General features: G+C 41.9%; 3 protein-coding genes across 3 annotated transcripts in view; 2 read left to right on the top strand and 1 right to left on the bottom strand. All coding sequences in view use genetic code 11, as the record gives it.

Annotated features, from left to right (window-relative positions):
• Positions 1-361: 361 nt before the first annotated feature.
• EGR_02473 (Zinc transporter 9) lies at positions 362-7051 on the top strand (the record flags this gene model as incomplete). Its single annotated transcript, XM_024491722.1, has 7 exons — positions 362-423; positions 548-650; positions 1071-1126; positions 1486-1956; positions 4880-5075; positions 5391-5504; positions 7007-7051. The coding sequence occupies 7 exons, from the start codon at positions 362-364 to the stop codon at positions 7049-7051; spliced, it is 1047 nt and encodes a 348-aa protein (XP_024353873.1).
• Positions 7052-12543: 5492 nt separating this feature from the next.
• On the bottom strand, positions 12544-12984 carry EGR_02472 (hypothetical protein; the record flags this gene model as incomplete). Its single annotated transcript, XM_024491721.1, has 1 exon — positions 12544-12984. One exon carries the CDS (start codon positions 12982-12984, stop codon positions 12544-12546), a length of 441 nt encoding a protein of 146 aa, XP_024353872.1.
• Positions 12985-14181: 1197 nt separating this feature from the next.
• EGR_02471 (hypothetical protein) overlaps positions 14182-14811 on the top strand; it is a gene marked incomplete at both ends in the record, with an annotated part of 3189 nt that continues 2559 nt past the window's right edge. Inside the window, one exon of the mRNA XM_024491720.1 lies at positions 14182-14283. Coding sequence (XP_024353871.1) covers positions 14182-14283 — 102 coding nt within the window. The remainder of the gene's footprint in view (positions 14284-14811) is intronic.

The following is a 14811-nucleotide window of genomic DNA, read 5'->3' as shown; positions in this document are numbered from 1 at the left end:
CGAACGGAAGGCTACAATAGGTAGACGCTTCGTGTTTGGGTGAAATAGAGGCTGTAGAAAGGTTTGCCCGCAGAAGACTGAACAAGGATGCTACTCAATCTTACAAATCAGAACCTGGTATCCATGGCGTAAGTCGCCTTTATTCCATTCGTCGAGCTATTGTCAGCATTATGCACGTTTAATTATGCTGTAGTACGAACGTGGTGAAATGAGTTAACGGCAGGCTAGTTGACGTCATGTCTACCGTCATTGCTTATTTTGTCATTTCAGCTTCTCACTCTTGCATCACTAGTCATCTGCATAACAGAAACAAATTTATGTTTTGTTGATTTTATTTTTAAACGCTTTTTTGTAGTCGAGCATGGTAACAACTAATTCGTGGCGAGTTGGTCCGGGAAAGGTCGTCATGATGGCCATAATAATGTGAGTTTCTACCTTTAACCCAATTGTGACTATATTTTTTATGGCGGGAAATTCATTTGACCTTTAAGAAAGCAACTCCTATTCAGGCTATCGGTGATGGAGATGGTCTTTCCTCTTGACGTAGAAATGGTCTCAACGTTGTGGCCAAGGCGATGGCTTGGTGGTACACCGGTTCAAAGAGCATGTTCTCCGAAATGATGCACTCAATAGCCGATACGCTTAATCAGGTTAATGCAAATATTCTGTGAAGAGGAACGAACTTTGTCTCCCAATTAACCCAAATTCGATTGTTTGCATAGTAATAAATTTTCCATTGGTTACAGAAATGTGTGGATTTTTAGATTAGTCATATCAGTTGAAATGAATGATAATTATAATTTTTGTAAAAGAAAGTTGAACTTTTTTGTTTTGGCTGATAGTAGTAAGTGACCGTGTAGAGTCGTAGAATGCTAATTTGTTATTTGTTATTCCTTCTGCTCCTTGAAGTCTCGCAAGTCTACTTATTACTATGTGGCTATCTCTTAGATTTTGTACCAGTTAGCCTATGATGGATTCAAAATGCCCTATCATTGCTTATTATTCGTGCTTGCAGTACGTGCACATATAGTGACACTATTTCTGCTTACTGTGCTCTATATTCATTATAGGTTATTCTTGCCTACGGTCTCCGCTCTTCCCTCCAGCAGCCTGACGTGGATCATCCGTAAGCAGTGCCTGTTAGTTTTACTCAAGTTACTTTTTTTATTATTTCTACTGTGGCACTACAGAATTGGCGGACTTGCCACTTGACGCATGACGTGGAGGTTGCTGCCGGCTTATGTGGCGCGTGGTCTATACACACACGAGAGTGCCTACCTATGAAAACACAAGAGGCATTATTTGTTGATTGTGCGAGTGTCCGACGGATTTGCGCGTATGATCTTCATGTTCGCGTTGTATTCGAATGCTCACTCTTTCAGCTTATCTGATTAACCGAATCAGAATAATTTGGCTGGAGACTGCTCTAGCGGTTCACAATCTGAGGTTAGAAATTACTCAATTCCTCTTTGCTTTTTTTTGCAGCTACGGTTACTCGCGGATGCGGTGCATCTCCTCACTGATAAGTGGGGTGGGGATCTTTTTTCTCGGTTCGGGTTTCACTTTTTATCACGCGTTGCAGGGCATGGTGATGCCTCTGGGGCTGGAGTATACCTCAATGTACGGCGCTATTGGGGTCGCACTGGGCTCCCTTATAACGGAAGGCTCGACTCTGCTGGTCGCCTATAAAGAAGTGAGGCGGAAGACAAAGGAGAACGGGTTTGAGTCGATTCAAGCCTACCTCCTCTCCGGCACTGCCGACCCAAGCACCGCAGTGGTCCTCCTCGAGGACTCTGCTGCCGTCCTAGGCGTCCTCGTTGCCGGTGCTGCTCTCTCCGCTTCCGTCCTCACTGGCACTGCTTGGCCTGACACCCTTGGGGGTGTCGCTATCAGTGGCATCCTGGCTGTTGTCGCCGGTTTCATCATTCGCACCAACTCTGACATCCTCATTGGCAAGTGAGTCCATTCCACACTACCAGTATCCGGTTATCAATCAGCTGATACTTTGGTACCAAGTTATCACCTTAGCCAAATTTATATTGCAATACTAAACTGTCGATTGTAGACGGCCGGGTTACTCTTATCCTCATTCATTTCAAGCTAGTAAGATTTCGGTCATTTACCCATTTTTGGACCTGCGTAAGCGCATAATCCATACTGCTTGCGCTTTTATATGCAAACCAGGGACGTGAATTATTGTTGATGCAGGAGGACTGAAACCTATGAGTTTAGTCAACTTTATCAATGCCGCAGATACGTAAAGTGAGACAGCAGTGTGGTGGGCTATGCTCTCACTGTCAATTTGCAAGCTAATTGGTGCTTTGAATGTAAACTCATTGTCATTGAGTCCACAATAGATGCCTGAAACATAATGAATATCAAGTGTCAGGAAAAATCCTGCGGTTTTTGGTATTGCTCCCCGTAAGGACTTGTGAAATGTTTTTTGTGCTATTTACTTTTCTATCATTTTGATTTGTCGCACTATAAGGTGGTCGCTTGACTTAATGGATGCGATCCGAGGTAATCAGATTTACGAACTCAGTTCGGTTCTGTTCCAAAGATGTTGCGCAAAATTTTGAGTGCGGGCAGTGTGCGGTCGCAGGACGCACTGTCCAGAAACGGCTTAAAGAAGTCGAGTGGCTCTGGCGAGGAATAACTCAACAACTGATGCATCCCGTTTTGGAGGGAAGACACTATTCGTAATAACAATGAGGAAATACGTGTTGCTATCAGTCAGACGACTTTGAGGCTAATGCGTCAAGAACCTACCTGAAAGTAATGGTTAACCCAACGTAAATGATGAAACGATTGCATTGCACCTACGTCAAATGGGAAGGGGAAGTCCTGGTGGAAGCTGAGCAAGTGGGTTGCACCCGCATGGATTAACAGACAACAGTATGCTTCAAGGTTCGTCTATTTATTCTTCACTTCCTTCGCGAGTGTCAGAAAAGCAGGGCATTCTTCGGTTGCCTGATTGACTGATTAGTGATGAAAAGTGGCTTTTGAAGTGCAGAGTTTTTTACCCGAACGAAGATATCACTGGTTACCTGCAAACGGCCAACCCCCATTCCACACTTCTTAGGTAGGCGCCACCTCGCCCATATTCCTCTGATTAGGATGTTTTGTGTGTGGTGGACTGGAGACATGAGTGTTCACTGGAACCCTCTTTCTGTAAACTAAACAATGGTTGCAGCTCAGAATCTGTCAACTCGGCACGAAAGTGGGAAGGATAAACTTTTTCTTCTCCATGAACAGTCAGTACTAGCCATTCAGTTAGAAGGAAAGTGCTACTTTTATTCATATAAGGAAACCGCCGGAAAATTTACCCTTGAGAGGAGTTGCATTTTAGGTTAAGCGCTGAGTTATGCTGCCTCACCTTCATCAGCATCCTCCTCGGTATTCTTTCATTTTTTAGGTCATAATTATCACCTTTTCCCGATAGTAGACAATCAAATACCAAATGGACAGTTGGGGAACTGAAGTGCAGTAAAAGGCGCTGCTGGGGCTAGCCTTTTAGCTTCTGGAGCAAACCGTCTGATAAATGTGGAACTTGCAGGCATGTGTCTCGATGAGGAAAAACAATAAATTATGGAACTATAATGGCTATTTGTTCCAGTGGATGAAATTTTTTAGAAAGCTTTCTGTAGTTATTTAAGTTCTACCAAAAACTATTAACTTAGCTACTCTACATCAATACCCTCCCAATGGTTAAGGGTAGTTTGACAATCAACTCATCGCTGATCCAGTGATTGGTCGGGGTAAACCGGTCTGTTTTTATCTTCAATTGCCTTGCACGAAATTCTACAGTCAGCCGCTCGCCACTATTCTGAGGAGTGTAAATTCTTTTCCGTTGTTGCGCCTGTGCTAACATAGCCCCCGCCCCTCTGGCCTCGGATATGTACGCGAAAAGCAGACGCGAGTCATCGCTGTTGCGGTGACGCATTCGATCTGAAACCTGGGCTATTGCTTAATTCAATCGGTGTCACAAATGTTCCAGACAAGGGCACAATGTTGTAGACAAAATTTAGCCATCCTTACAAGCTCCCACAATTTAATGCGCATTTTGGTGCCTCAAGTCACAAGTTTTAGGTACAATTCGTTGCCTTGTATTGATCTTGATGTTCTGTTGGCTTGCAACAAAGCCATCAATATCGGCATCTGTTAGTCTAACCTAATTTATTTTTGATTTTGAACTCCTTGAGTGCTGGCCTCGCTTACTGGCAATGCACTTGCTTTAAATTCAACACCGCGGTTTTTGTGATCCTCATCCTCGTTCCCCATAGCATGTGTGCACTGAACCACTGACTTTTTAGTACTTCACCTATAGCTTAATGATTTTTTGCTGCCATATTGCGTTGCATCTTTTGCTTATTTGATTAATTTTATTCACTAGGGAGACTAGTTATCGATCACTTGTCTGCGAAACCAGTGTCCTGTTTACATCCAGCATTTAAATCGCACGGATTTGTTGTTTTTGCTCCTAACATTATTTTGAGTCAATTTTTGCAGTGACATGGGGGATCTTATTCTTGTTCGAAAGTTAATTTGCGGATTTGTTATCTAGTGTGAATGCATTATATTTAATGAAGATTTGGTTCTCTATTGCTTGAGCCAACTGGTTTAAGGCTCAGATTTATAATCTTTCATTTATTATGGCAAATTTACGGGTCCATTGTAATAGAATGTTTGTGACAGGTTCGTCGTTTTTGTTCTATGCATTTTCAATCCTGTTTTGTAAACGACTCATCTTACCTATTGTTTACCTTGTGCTAAACGTCGCTTCCCCCAATTTTCTATCAACGGTCAGTGGAGGATCCTTGTTTTTTTATAAAGCGCTTTACTTACAGATATAAGTAGGCATTAACTTTTCTTTCTCCAGATCCATATCATTGGAGAGGCAGGAGAGGATAATGCGCTTCATTGATAATGCAAAGATCATCCGGGGCACCTACGACACCAAGGCAATGCTGATGGGCGGTGACAATGCCATCCGACTAAAGGCCGAGGTGGACATTGACGGTCGCGAGTTGACTCGTAGGTACCTGGAAACCATGCCGCTAGGCACGCTTTTGGCGGTGAGTGCGATTGGTAGTTTTATTATTTTTATGGCGATAATCTTGGTCTTATCTGGCCCGGATGTTTTAGTGATTTGTGACAAAAGTTAAACACCTGGCCAGTAAGAACCACCGATGATCGAGGCCTATCTTTCTTTCGTGAAATGGTTGCCCGTATATGCTTAAACGTTTAGCATTTTTATTTGGTGATCGGGTGTAAGTGTGATTTCTCTGCGAAAATAGGCGAGGACAGCGTTTTTGTCACCTTACTGTGACTTTCTCTGCTGAGTAGAAGGAATTGAGGCAGCTTTTTATCTGGTTTGATTTGTCTATCAGGAAATCCAAGCCATCAATACGGAGGAGCAGCTGATACATTTCATGCTGGACCATGGGGACCAACTGGTAAATACCCTTGGTGCTGAGATAAACCAAATTGAAGATAGTCTAAAGGTACGGTCTCTACTTATTTACTCCTCGGGTGTCATTTTATTGCCTGTTTTGCAACTCCCTTGAACTTCTCTAATCAATTTCCCTATTTCATTATAAAAAGTGGTTAAATGTTCTCTGTATTATTTTTTAATTGTTTTGTGTCGGTTATTTGAGGGTTAGCTTGCAATGCCATCACGCGTTTCTCACTTCAGTTTTTTATCTCAACCAATCGATGTTATTCTAGTCAGTATAAACTTTCAGTTGACTGCTTGTCTAGTTTTATTCTACTGAATGCATGTTCAAACAATGGGACATTTGTGGTATTCACTTCTCATTTTTAACTCATGAGTACCACATCAAATTGCTTAGGGTTTCCAAGTGAAGTCGCCGCGCCTATCAAGTTGAGGTCGCGTTTCTTCTAGTATGTACTCATGCGTTCGAAACACAGAGCGTCACATGCGTTTTCTCGGTTCGCTCGCACATGTCAGGATTTTTTTGCTTTGTCTGCTGCGCGCTCCTCAATAAACGGACGACCTATGCCACTAAAAGTAGATACATATAGTAATCACGATTCTCCTTCAACCTCTATGAACACGCGTTTTCGATTTTGTGGTAACAGTTGGGATGGTGTTATCCTGAAGAGTGGAGTCCACTTAAGTTTCTCAAACTGCTTTATGTTAAATATAAGTTTTTGGAAGCTGAAAGACTGAATTTATTTAGGTACTTTTTTCGCTCTCTTTTGCATCTTTGCCTTCTAAGGACGTGTTAAACAAAGTGGTACTTCTTTTTATTAGAAGTATCAAACTAATTTAAAGTTCCTTATCATTTCTGGCCTTCATAAGTCAAAGTGGCTTTGTAGTGAGTGCAATTAATTATACTTGCGTGAATCATGACCCATATAGTTAAAGTTTTTGCTCAAAATGTGGGATATCGCCTTTTATTGCTTTCGCTTCTCTCTGTTGATACGACCCAACTAATACCCATGTTTTGTACTATGCCTTTCAAAACTTTATGTTAAATGTACACAATCGCTGCTCCGCTGTTTCAATTATCCATTGTGGATTGTTTCTTAATGACTTTGTCAAGCATTTAACAAAATTTTATTTGTGTTAATCTGCTATTTTCCTGCAAATGTCTATACTATGCGCATTGGTATGGTTGGCAAGCCGACCAACGTCAACCTAGGGCTGGGGTTGAATAGGAATGGTTTTAACCGTGTGTCTCGATTTTTGCCACTGGTTCGACTCGTTAAAATAAATCTATTTTATGGTGTGTACCGTGGCAACTTTACCACTTTCACATAATCATTGGAGACGGCATGCTTTAAGCATCCTGCGATGTCTTTGCATTCATCACTTGCATCGTCTACCAGTCAATGCTTTGGTATGGAGAACGTATAGTATGCCCTGCGATATTCGAGGCTACTTTTTTATAAATTACAATCATGAAATTGTTTCTGAACGCTAAGTATCGTACTTGCTGTTTCGTCATGCGCTGATTCTTCCTTTTCTCTTCCCTTACAGAGAGAATTCCCCGATATAAAGCACATAGATATTGAAATCAACTGAGGCCATAGAGGCCGATCTGATACGATCGTCAACGTGCGCATGCCGCAAGCGAACTCAGGATCCATTACTTAACCCAACCTCCTGTACACACTCCGTCATACATGCCTCGCTTGCTTATTTTTTCCTGCTTTTCTGTGCACAGACACAGTTATATCACTGTTTTGCTCAGCCTCCATGAGAGATCGATTGCGTGCTGGAAGTTGCGTTTGTTCAATGAAAGCTTAGTGTATTTTTATATCTGTAATATTCTAGTGCGAATAGGTATTTTTCTTTCTATTGAAACTTTTGATTCATCCCTGTTTCTACCTGGGAGGAGTCCAGTGAGCGTTTTTTAACATCTGATTAAATGGTTGTATGCTTCATAAATGTTTGAATCGTGTCAGTCTCATCGCAACTCCCGGACTGACTGAGGCCTCGTTCTTTGGCTGTGAGTATTTTATGTTTGCAATCAAGGTGCTCCTGCTTAGTTTATAAGCTGCGAATTTTCACTAGGTCGATCCGTATTTTGAGGGTGTTCGTGGAATTGCTTTTTAGAGCTAGATCGAATGTATATTGGCCCCCACCTCAGTCTGGATGTGTGTTTCGCACTTCAGCAAATACCTCTTTTTTGCGTGTCGCCTCTTGGACTGGATCATCGCTTAAAACCACTGATTTGGTATTGTTGCACCTGTAGGGCTATCGCGAACGTAAAGTAATAAGTCGTGCCAGCTCGGAAGTAAGTCCATCGTAAGCTCACGAAAGGTCACGGAGACGCAGACAAGTCATCACGACACCGGCGTGGCAGGCGAATTGAAAATATTGAAAAACCCGCGTAGTTGGGCATACAGTTACACACTGGATATCGCTGTGCCATGATGAGACTATCGGTAACTATGTGCCACCCCGCAAAATACGATGCTTTCCCACTCTGGTTTTGTTGATGCTTGATTCCTTTCATTGAAACCATTTCACCTCAACTGAATGCAAGTGCAATGGTATTCCCCGTCTGATTTTGTTAGTGTCATCGTGAACGCGTCTTTATTTTTCCCAATTCGGATACATGGAGACAGTTTTAGCAATCATATTTGTTACAGCATATCTATATTATCTCCTTTCTACCTTTGACTTGACAATATGCAAACATCCGTCAATTCTTATTAAAAAGGGAAAAGACGTATTTCCCAAATAAGATTGACAGTCATTCACTACGACGCAAGTTTGCGCACAGCCTCTAAGTCATTTCAAATAATCAGTGGTAATGGAATAGAATGAATCTTTTATCGACTTCTATAAAGTACTTTCAGGGTCATTAAAACTTTGGGTTTGGAAGATGATGCAAGCCTTTTCAAGCAAACAGGAAATTTGTATTTTCGTTTTAAATCAGACGTGCGTGAACCGGATTTTGTTCCGCCATCAACTTCAAAGTTGGCATTTATCTCAGGCTTGGGGGACAGTAGCTTGTCCTTTTAGGACATTTAACTGGGTAAATAGGTATCTTAGTCATTTGTGCGTCCCTTGTTTGACGAAAATCTGATATCCTAGTGTTATACTCAACTCAGCTGTCGAAGTTGACAGAAGCTTGATGTGGTGCTACAAATGGGGGTATTTATAATTCGAAACTTTATTAGTCAACCGCCACATTGGAGGCATCTTCACCCGTTACTGGTGAAGTGCAATCGTATGTGACAATTTTTGAACTGAGTACTCACATTCATCATATTTTTAGGTCCCCATTATCGTTTCGCTTATACTATTTATTTTTAAAGTTATGTGGAACAGAGGTACGTCTATTGCATGCTTTATCATTTATCTTATGCTCATTTGACTCATTTTTCCACAATGATTTTGTCAAATATGCGATTAATTGTTGCTCTTAACTTTGTTAGCATTAGAATTCTGTAGTCTGTTTAATTAGTACAGATTTGCACCATATTCCCTTTCTGTTTATCCATTGTTCACTTATCTACTTTACTAAAGATTTCAAGTCGACAAATGCTCTTTACTGCGGTCTCCTAAGATTCACCGGACATGGCTTATTATTACACTGACCATTGGTCTTTCAAGTGTATTGAAGTCCCTTGAGCACTGCTATCTACTTTAATCATATTCACTTTACGATACGTTCGCTACTCTTGTTCCACCTCGGAAACCCTGAAGACATATTTTGCTGACTCTACATTACCTTTAAATGATGAAATCGGTGGTGAAAAACAATGCTATGAGTAGTTATTTGCTTCACGGGTATTGGAATAAGGAATTTTTGCATCCACCTGAATGGCCTCAGCACAAAACTAGAGTTGAGCGACTTGCTTATGCTCTCATAACGTGCTCAAATTTGGAAAGAGGTGCAAATTTACGGAAAAACTGAAATTTGCCTATGTGCGTACTTTTTCTTGGCCAATAAACGCGTCCCCACCTGCCCCACCTCCTCCTCCAATGAGAATGCTCCTGCCTATCGACCGGCCTATCAGCGCTCGGAGGCTGCTCACGCGTGCTAACAGAAAGACGAGTCTGCAGAGCAGCAACGGCATCAGCACCACTTTTCATACACGCCCAAATGGGTCGTACCAAGGATACAGCAAGGGACAGCCTCCCCATGGAGAAGACTCATCAGCACCATCACACCTCATCTCACAAGGTCTTTTCACGGCTGCGCAAGAAGTATTGCTCTGGCACCTGCCTCAAGTTTGTCTACCTAGCCTGTGCGACGCTGGTATCAGCCAGCGTCATTATTGAATGCATCCTTGCGCATCTCGTCATCACCCCCTACATCTCTGAGTCTGTCTTTGAGTCAGGCGTCTGCTTCCTTTACTACACTGCCACCGGCAAGCGGGTGAAGTGTGAGAACAAGTGCTCCAAGGACCGCTCTGCCTTCCCATGTGCAAACGTCCAAGTCATCTACATTCCAGCTCCCCGGGCCCAGGAGAATCATATTCCTGGGATCATCGAGGCCATTCGATATCGAAATCCCACTGTCAGGCAGTACCTCGAGGTAAGGCAGGCTCGACTTCTCTACCTCTACGACTACTTCAGCACCTATGCTGCCTACAAGGCTGACAAAGTAAGTCTGCCGATCAACTGGTGCACCCTTTTATGCCAATCTTGAGTTTCTTTATTACTTGAGAATAAATTCTAAAGACAGCCTTCATTCATACAGTGGAGAGTGGAAGATGGCAAAAGGATTGTGGTTCTGTGTAAAAATTACCTAAAAAACTAGTAGCTGTTCATCGAAAGGAAATAACCGTATGTAGCTTCACCTCAAGAGTTTTTTCAGCAATTACAATTCATTTTGTGCAAATATTTGCTTTTTTCACTCAAATAATTCTCACCAATGAAAAAGCAGTCTAGGTGGAATTATACCCCAGGGGACTCTCCCTGGTTTTGCGGACTTAAGTAATTGGTACTGTGCAAAATTATTAAGCAGCATTATATTCCAAAGCATGCAAAGGTTCTCTAAGCTTTATTCTAAAAATTAATTTTAAATATCATTTCATTCTAAAAATCGCCCAGAGTTGTCTTTCTTGCTTAATGCACTTTAGACGCTGGAATGTCGAAGTAAACCTACCAAATCATTAATGGATTTGGGGTAAGTCAATTAAGCCTTCGGTTGAAATGAAGAAAGGAAGGATGTATCACCCATTCCTTGTTTACAGATAGAGAGGGTTAACGGCTAGGGGAGTGCATCAACTTCCCTCCTTCATAATTTGGTTATCAAGGTCTAGAGGCTGAGGCAAAGCTATGAGCTCTAACCCACTTCTTGAATCTTAGCAAAAAAATGATCCTTAATATTAATTTAAGAGTTTTCTAAACAAGTGAAATATATGGCCATTAGCATATCTGATTGGGCTTTCCACAGCATTACTTGGACGCAGATTTTATGCACGGATCAATGTCCTTGCATCACTGATTAATGCGCCTCAAAAGCGGTCTGATGGGGCGATTACGATTTGAGAACGAGTAGTCTCAACTTGAAGCAGAGGACGCTAGGAGTGGAGACGCATGTTGTCATTGGTGGGAAACCCCTAATAACATTCTCCACTCAAACAAAGTCTTAAATTCCATGCATAATCTTTTGCCCGTTCCCTGTTTCTGCCGTTCTATTCTCTCTCCTCCCGTCAGCAATGTACAGGTGCCACAGACGCCTCCAACCGACATAGTTAATCATCTAGTCCCCTATCACGATTTTTATAATCGCTTTAGCAGCCACAACTATATGAACTGTAGTTAATTTAAATGGTGGGAATTCCGTTATACGTAATAGCGCTACCCATAGCAAAGCTCGATTACAATTAGAGTGTAACAGTTGTGAACAATTTACAGAATTAGAAAACAAATGCGAGTGTTGCCTTTGTAATCCGGGCTTTGATGTTGAGTACATATTCATGCCAATAAAACAGAAATTGCCAAAATGCAGACTGAGGCGATAGCAACTTATGTGGAATATGCTGTCTGGATACGCATATGGATATGAATATACATATTCATATAGAGAAGAGGATACATGTTTGGCTTTAAAACCGGAAACCCAAAGATCCTAATCGAAGGTGATTCTTTCATATAATTATTGTCTTGCCATAAAACCAAACACTGTTGCAATTTGTAAGTGAATTGTTAACTGATAGTACGTCCATGAAAGGTATGCGTCCTTCTCTACAAACGGAAATTCGAACAAAGTGACTACCTCCTGAATTTCAAATCTTTAACCAAGACATTAAAGGACTCAAATCATGGCTGTGATTATATAGTTCTAAGGATTCTCTGCCTTGAACTTCTGTACTAATAACTAAAAGGGTACGAAGATGTGAATTGAGCGCTATTGGGCATGTGGCCATGGAACTCGTAAGGATTAATTCTCTTCTTATCAGAAGAGCAGGGAATCGTCAATCAGTTTTAAGGGAATTCGTTATTTTGAAGTTGAGTGTATGTAGAGACGCTTTAATTCTAGGTTAGATATCTACCTTCATCGACGTAGGTTGATTCCAAATTCAGTAGTAGAGGTATGACATTTGCATGCATGTTTTTAAACGCTGCAGGGATTGCGTATTTCTCCGGTGTGTTGTTCTGCCTGATCTAGACTGCAATGAGCTATTTGAGAAATTGGGTGAACCAGTGTAGGAGCGAATTCCTAATTTTGGCATTAGAATTTAAATTTACATTGAATTAATAACCCCATTTATTCTGCTTTGCACTTCTTCACTTTGGTAAGTGTTTTAGTGGCAAGAAACCATTTCTTGTAAATTGATGTCTGTGTGAAAATGAGACATTGAAATTAAATTTACATATATGCATTAAAATACTGTAAAATTTTGACTCCAAGTTTTACCCATATAAGTGGGGTCCTTCTATTACTGCAGTGCTCTACAAGTCCCTGCAACCGTCGTGAAGCAGACAACGTGGAAACTGTGGATCAATACCTGCGCGAGCTCCACGCAACTGGGCTGATGCCCTGCTACGCACTTCCCATGCGGGCAGAGTTCTCAAAGGAGATGCACAACTGGCGGGGTCGCTTCAATTCATTGACGATGCCCGTAAAGATAATAGGATCGCCAGAATCTAGGCGTGAGGAGGAGAGTGAGGTGGAGGCCGGCATTGACAACTTTCACATTCTGCCGGCTGCTAACGAACCCACCTTCCTCCCTCTGCTGACCATAGAGTGGCTGCGTGAGGGTTCGAACCTCTCGAAGGCAGAGGTGGGTTCCTCGCGCCGCCTTCTTCACTTTCCGCCGCCAGCACAAGGCGAGCTGAGTGCTGCAGCACTGATGCACCGCCTTTACCCCGACACCCTCCTCTTCCACTCCCTTTTCTGGCCCCTCGCCATCATCCTCTGCGGCCTTCTTCTCATTGCCCTTGCTTACGCTGTCGACGGTTGCAAGGTCTGGCGCACAGACATGACTGTCATCGCTTGACTCCTCCTCCGCACTCCCTTCCATTACAGATTTCACATGTGTGCACATATAGCTTTAGTCAACAGAGTAAATGAAAATGGTTCTTTGATGTCATCTCTTACTTATTAGTTGCACCTCGACTCAAAGGAAAACCCACAAATCAGTCTTTTTTCGTAAGGCTTGATTCTTTCATTCCCCGTAGTTTATTCCGATTTCCTCGTATAAACATATCCTTAGTTTCTTACTATCAATTCTTTTGCCGTTTTGATGTTTGTAAGCTCTTAAAAATGGGTTGTAGTTTACAAAGGAGGGCAAAGAAAGGAAAAATAAACCTAAATCTACCTCCATATACGAATTGAGGAACTCACTTATCTCGCTAACAATAATTATTGTACGTTTTGTGTAGTCAGCCCTCCTTCCCCCTTTTTTTGTTTGATAAACTTATGTGAAGCTTCGATGTCTTGTCGTGCTCTCCACACCACCATACCTGCAGTTTGGTTTCATATATGGGCTTTGAGCATGGTCAATACGGCTATGCATGGCATTTGGCGCTTCCTTTTTCCTAACAAAGGCGGTCGAGAAGTCCTAGTGTGTGAATGTCTCACATATGAACAGTTAAAATACAACCATAACTAGGGACGGAAGTAACCCGCATACCCGCATCACATCACCATGTACTCACAAACCCCACAGTCATTTCCACGAGGTACATGGATCGGGTTGTCCGTTGTTCAATCCGACTACTCCGTCTCACATGCCCAGAGCTACTAGTTTTCCTCGCCTGGCTAATCACACATGATACGACACTCACATTGAATAAACACGGTTTGCTATTACGGTTGCCTTCTGCCCAGTGCCATGTCATGCCATCACTGTGCATTTGAGCGGTGGGTGGGATTGCTGACGCCGAACCAAAATACTTTTATAATTAACATCTACACAACTTTTGTGACTTTATTTACAAAGACATTATTCTACTTAAGCGTTAAGGTTTTCCCTTTTTAAATTCTAGGTTGAAAATTCGATAATTTTTTCAAATGACGTTGCATGTCGAGGGAACAGTTTCTCATTCCAACATTCGATTTGGACACGTATTTAAGGTAGAAACATAAAACTTTGCAATCTTAAATTTACGTCCCAGCTCTTCTTTCGTCCTTTCACCGGTTTTGGAGTTATTTATACAGCGTTTCCCCGCTTTGATAGACTCAAATTTCGGTGTTGTGCCAAGCGGGGCTGCGCAAAATAGACACCAGTGACACACCTTAGATGTCACGAAGACAAACACCTAGTTTACAGTGCCCACTTATGGCTGACATTTTTACACTGATTTCTGGTTCTTACCGCTGCAGAATTGGTGAATTACTAACAGTATTTAACAGCATTATTATTTTTCATTGGCAGCATCTCCTTTTTAACTAGAGTATTTCACATTACGTACTTGAGTCCGAGACATAAAATAATACATCTGGGTACGGTTACCCTTATTTGGGTAACTCCAGATCAAGGGTACAACCCATTAAATTGATAAGTTGGAGTATGCGGTACAGATTCGTGCTCACAATATCGCCACCAGTAATTTTGCTTATTTCAACGATATAAATGTGGAACAATTCTGCAGCTTCGTACCATCAATACGCGAGAGGAATTGTTTAAGCACAGATTTTTCTTCAAGTCACTGAAGCATGGCGTACCTATCAAGCCTTTCTGTACGTGACTGGATGCAAGATTTGTTTTGTTTTTAAATTGCCTATTTGAATCTCCAACCACTTTAGCGGTGATATAGCATCCAGCCCACGCCATACTCATTAACAGCCCACCAAAACCCCATGCAATTTAAAACCAATTTTTATTCCAAACCGTCCATCTTATGACGTTATCCCGAGGGGCCTATGCGCA

This window comes from Echinococcus granulosus (assembly GCF_000524195.1).
Source record: "Echinococcus granulosus chromosome Unknown EG_S00011, whole genome shotgun sequence".
NCBI lineage: Eukaryota > Metazoa > Platyhelminthes > Cestoda > Cyclophyllidea > Taeniidae > Echinococcus > Echinococcus granulosus.
This window is presented reverse-complemented; position numbering and strand designations above follow the sequence as displayed.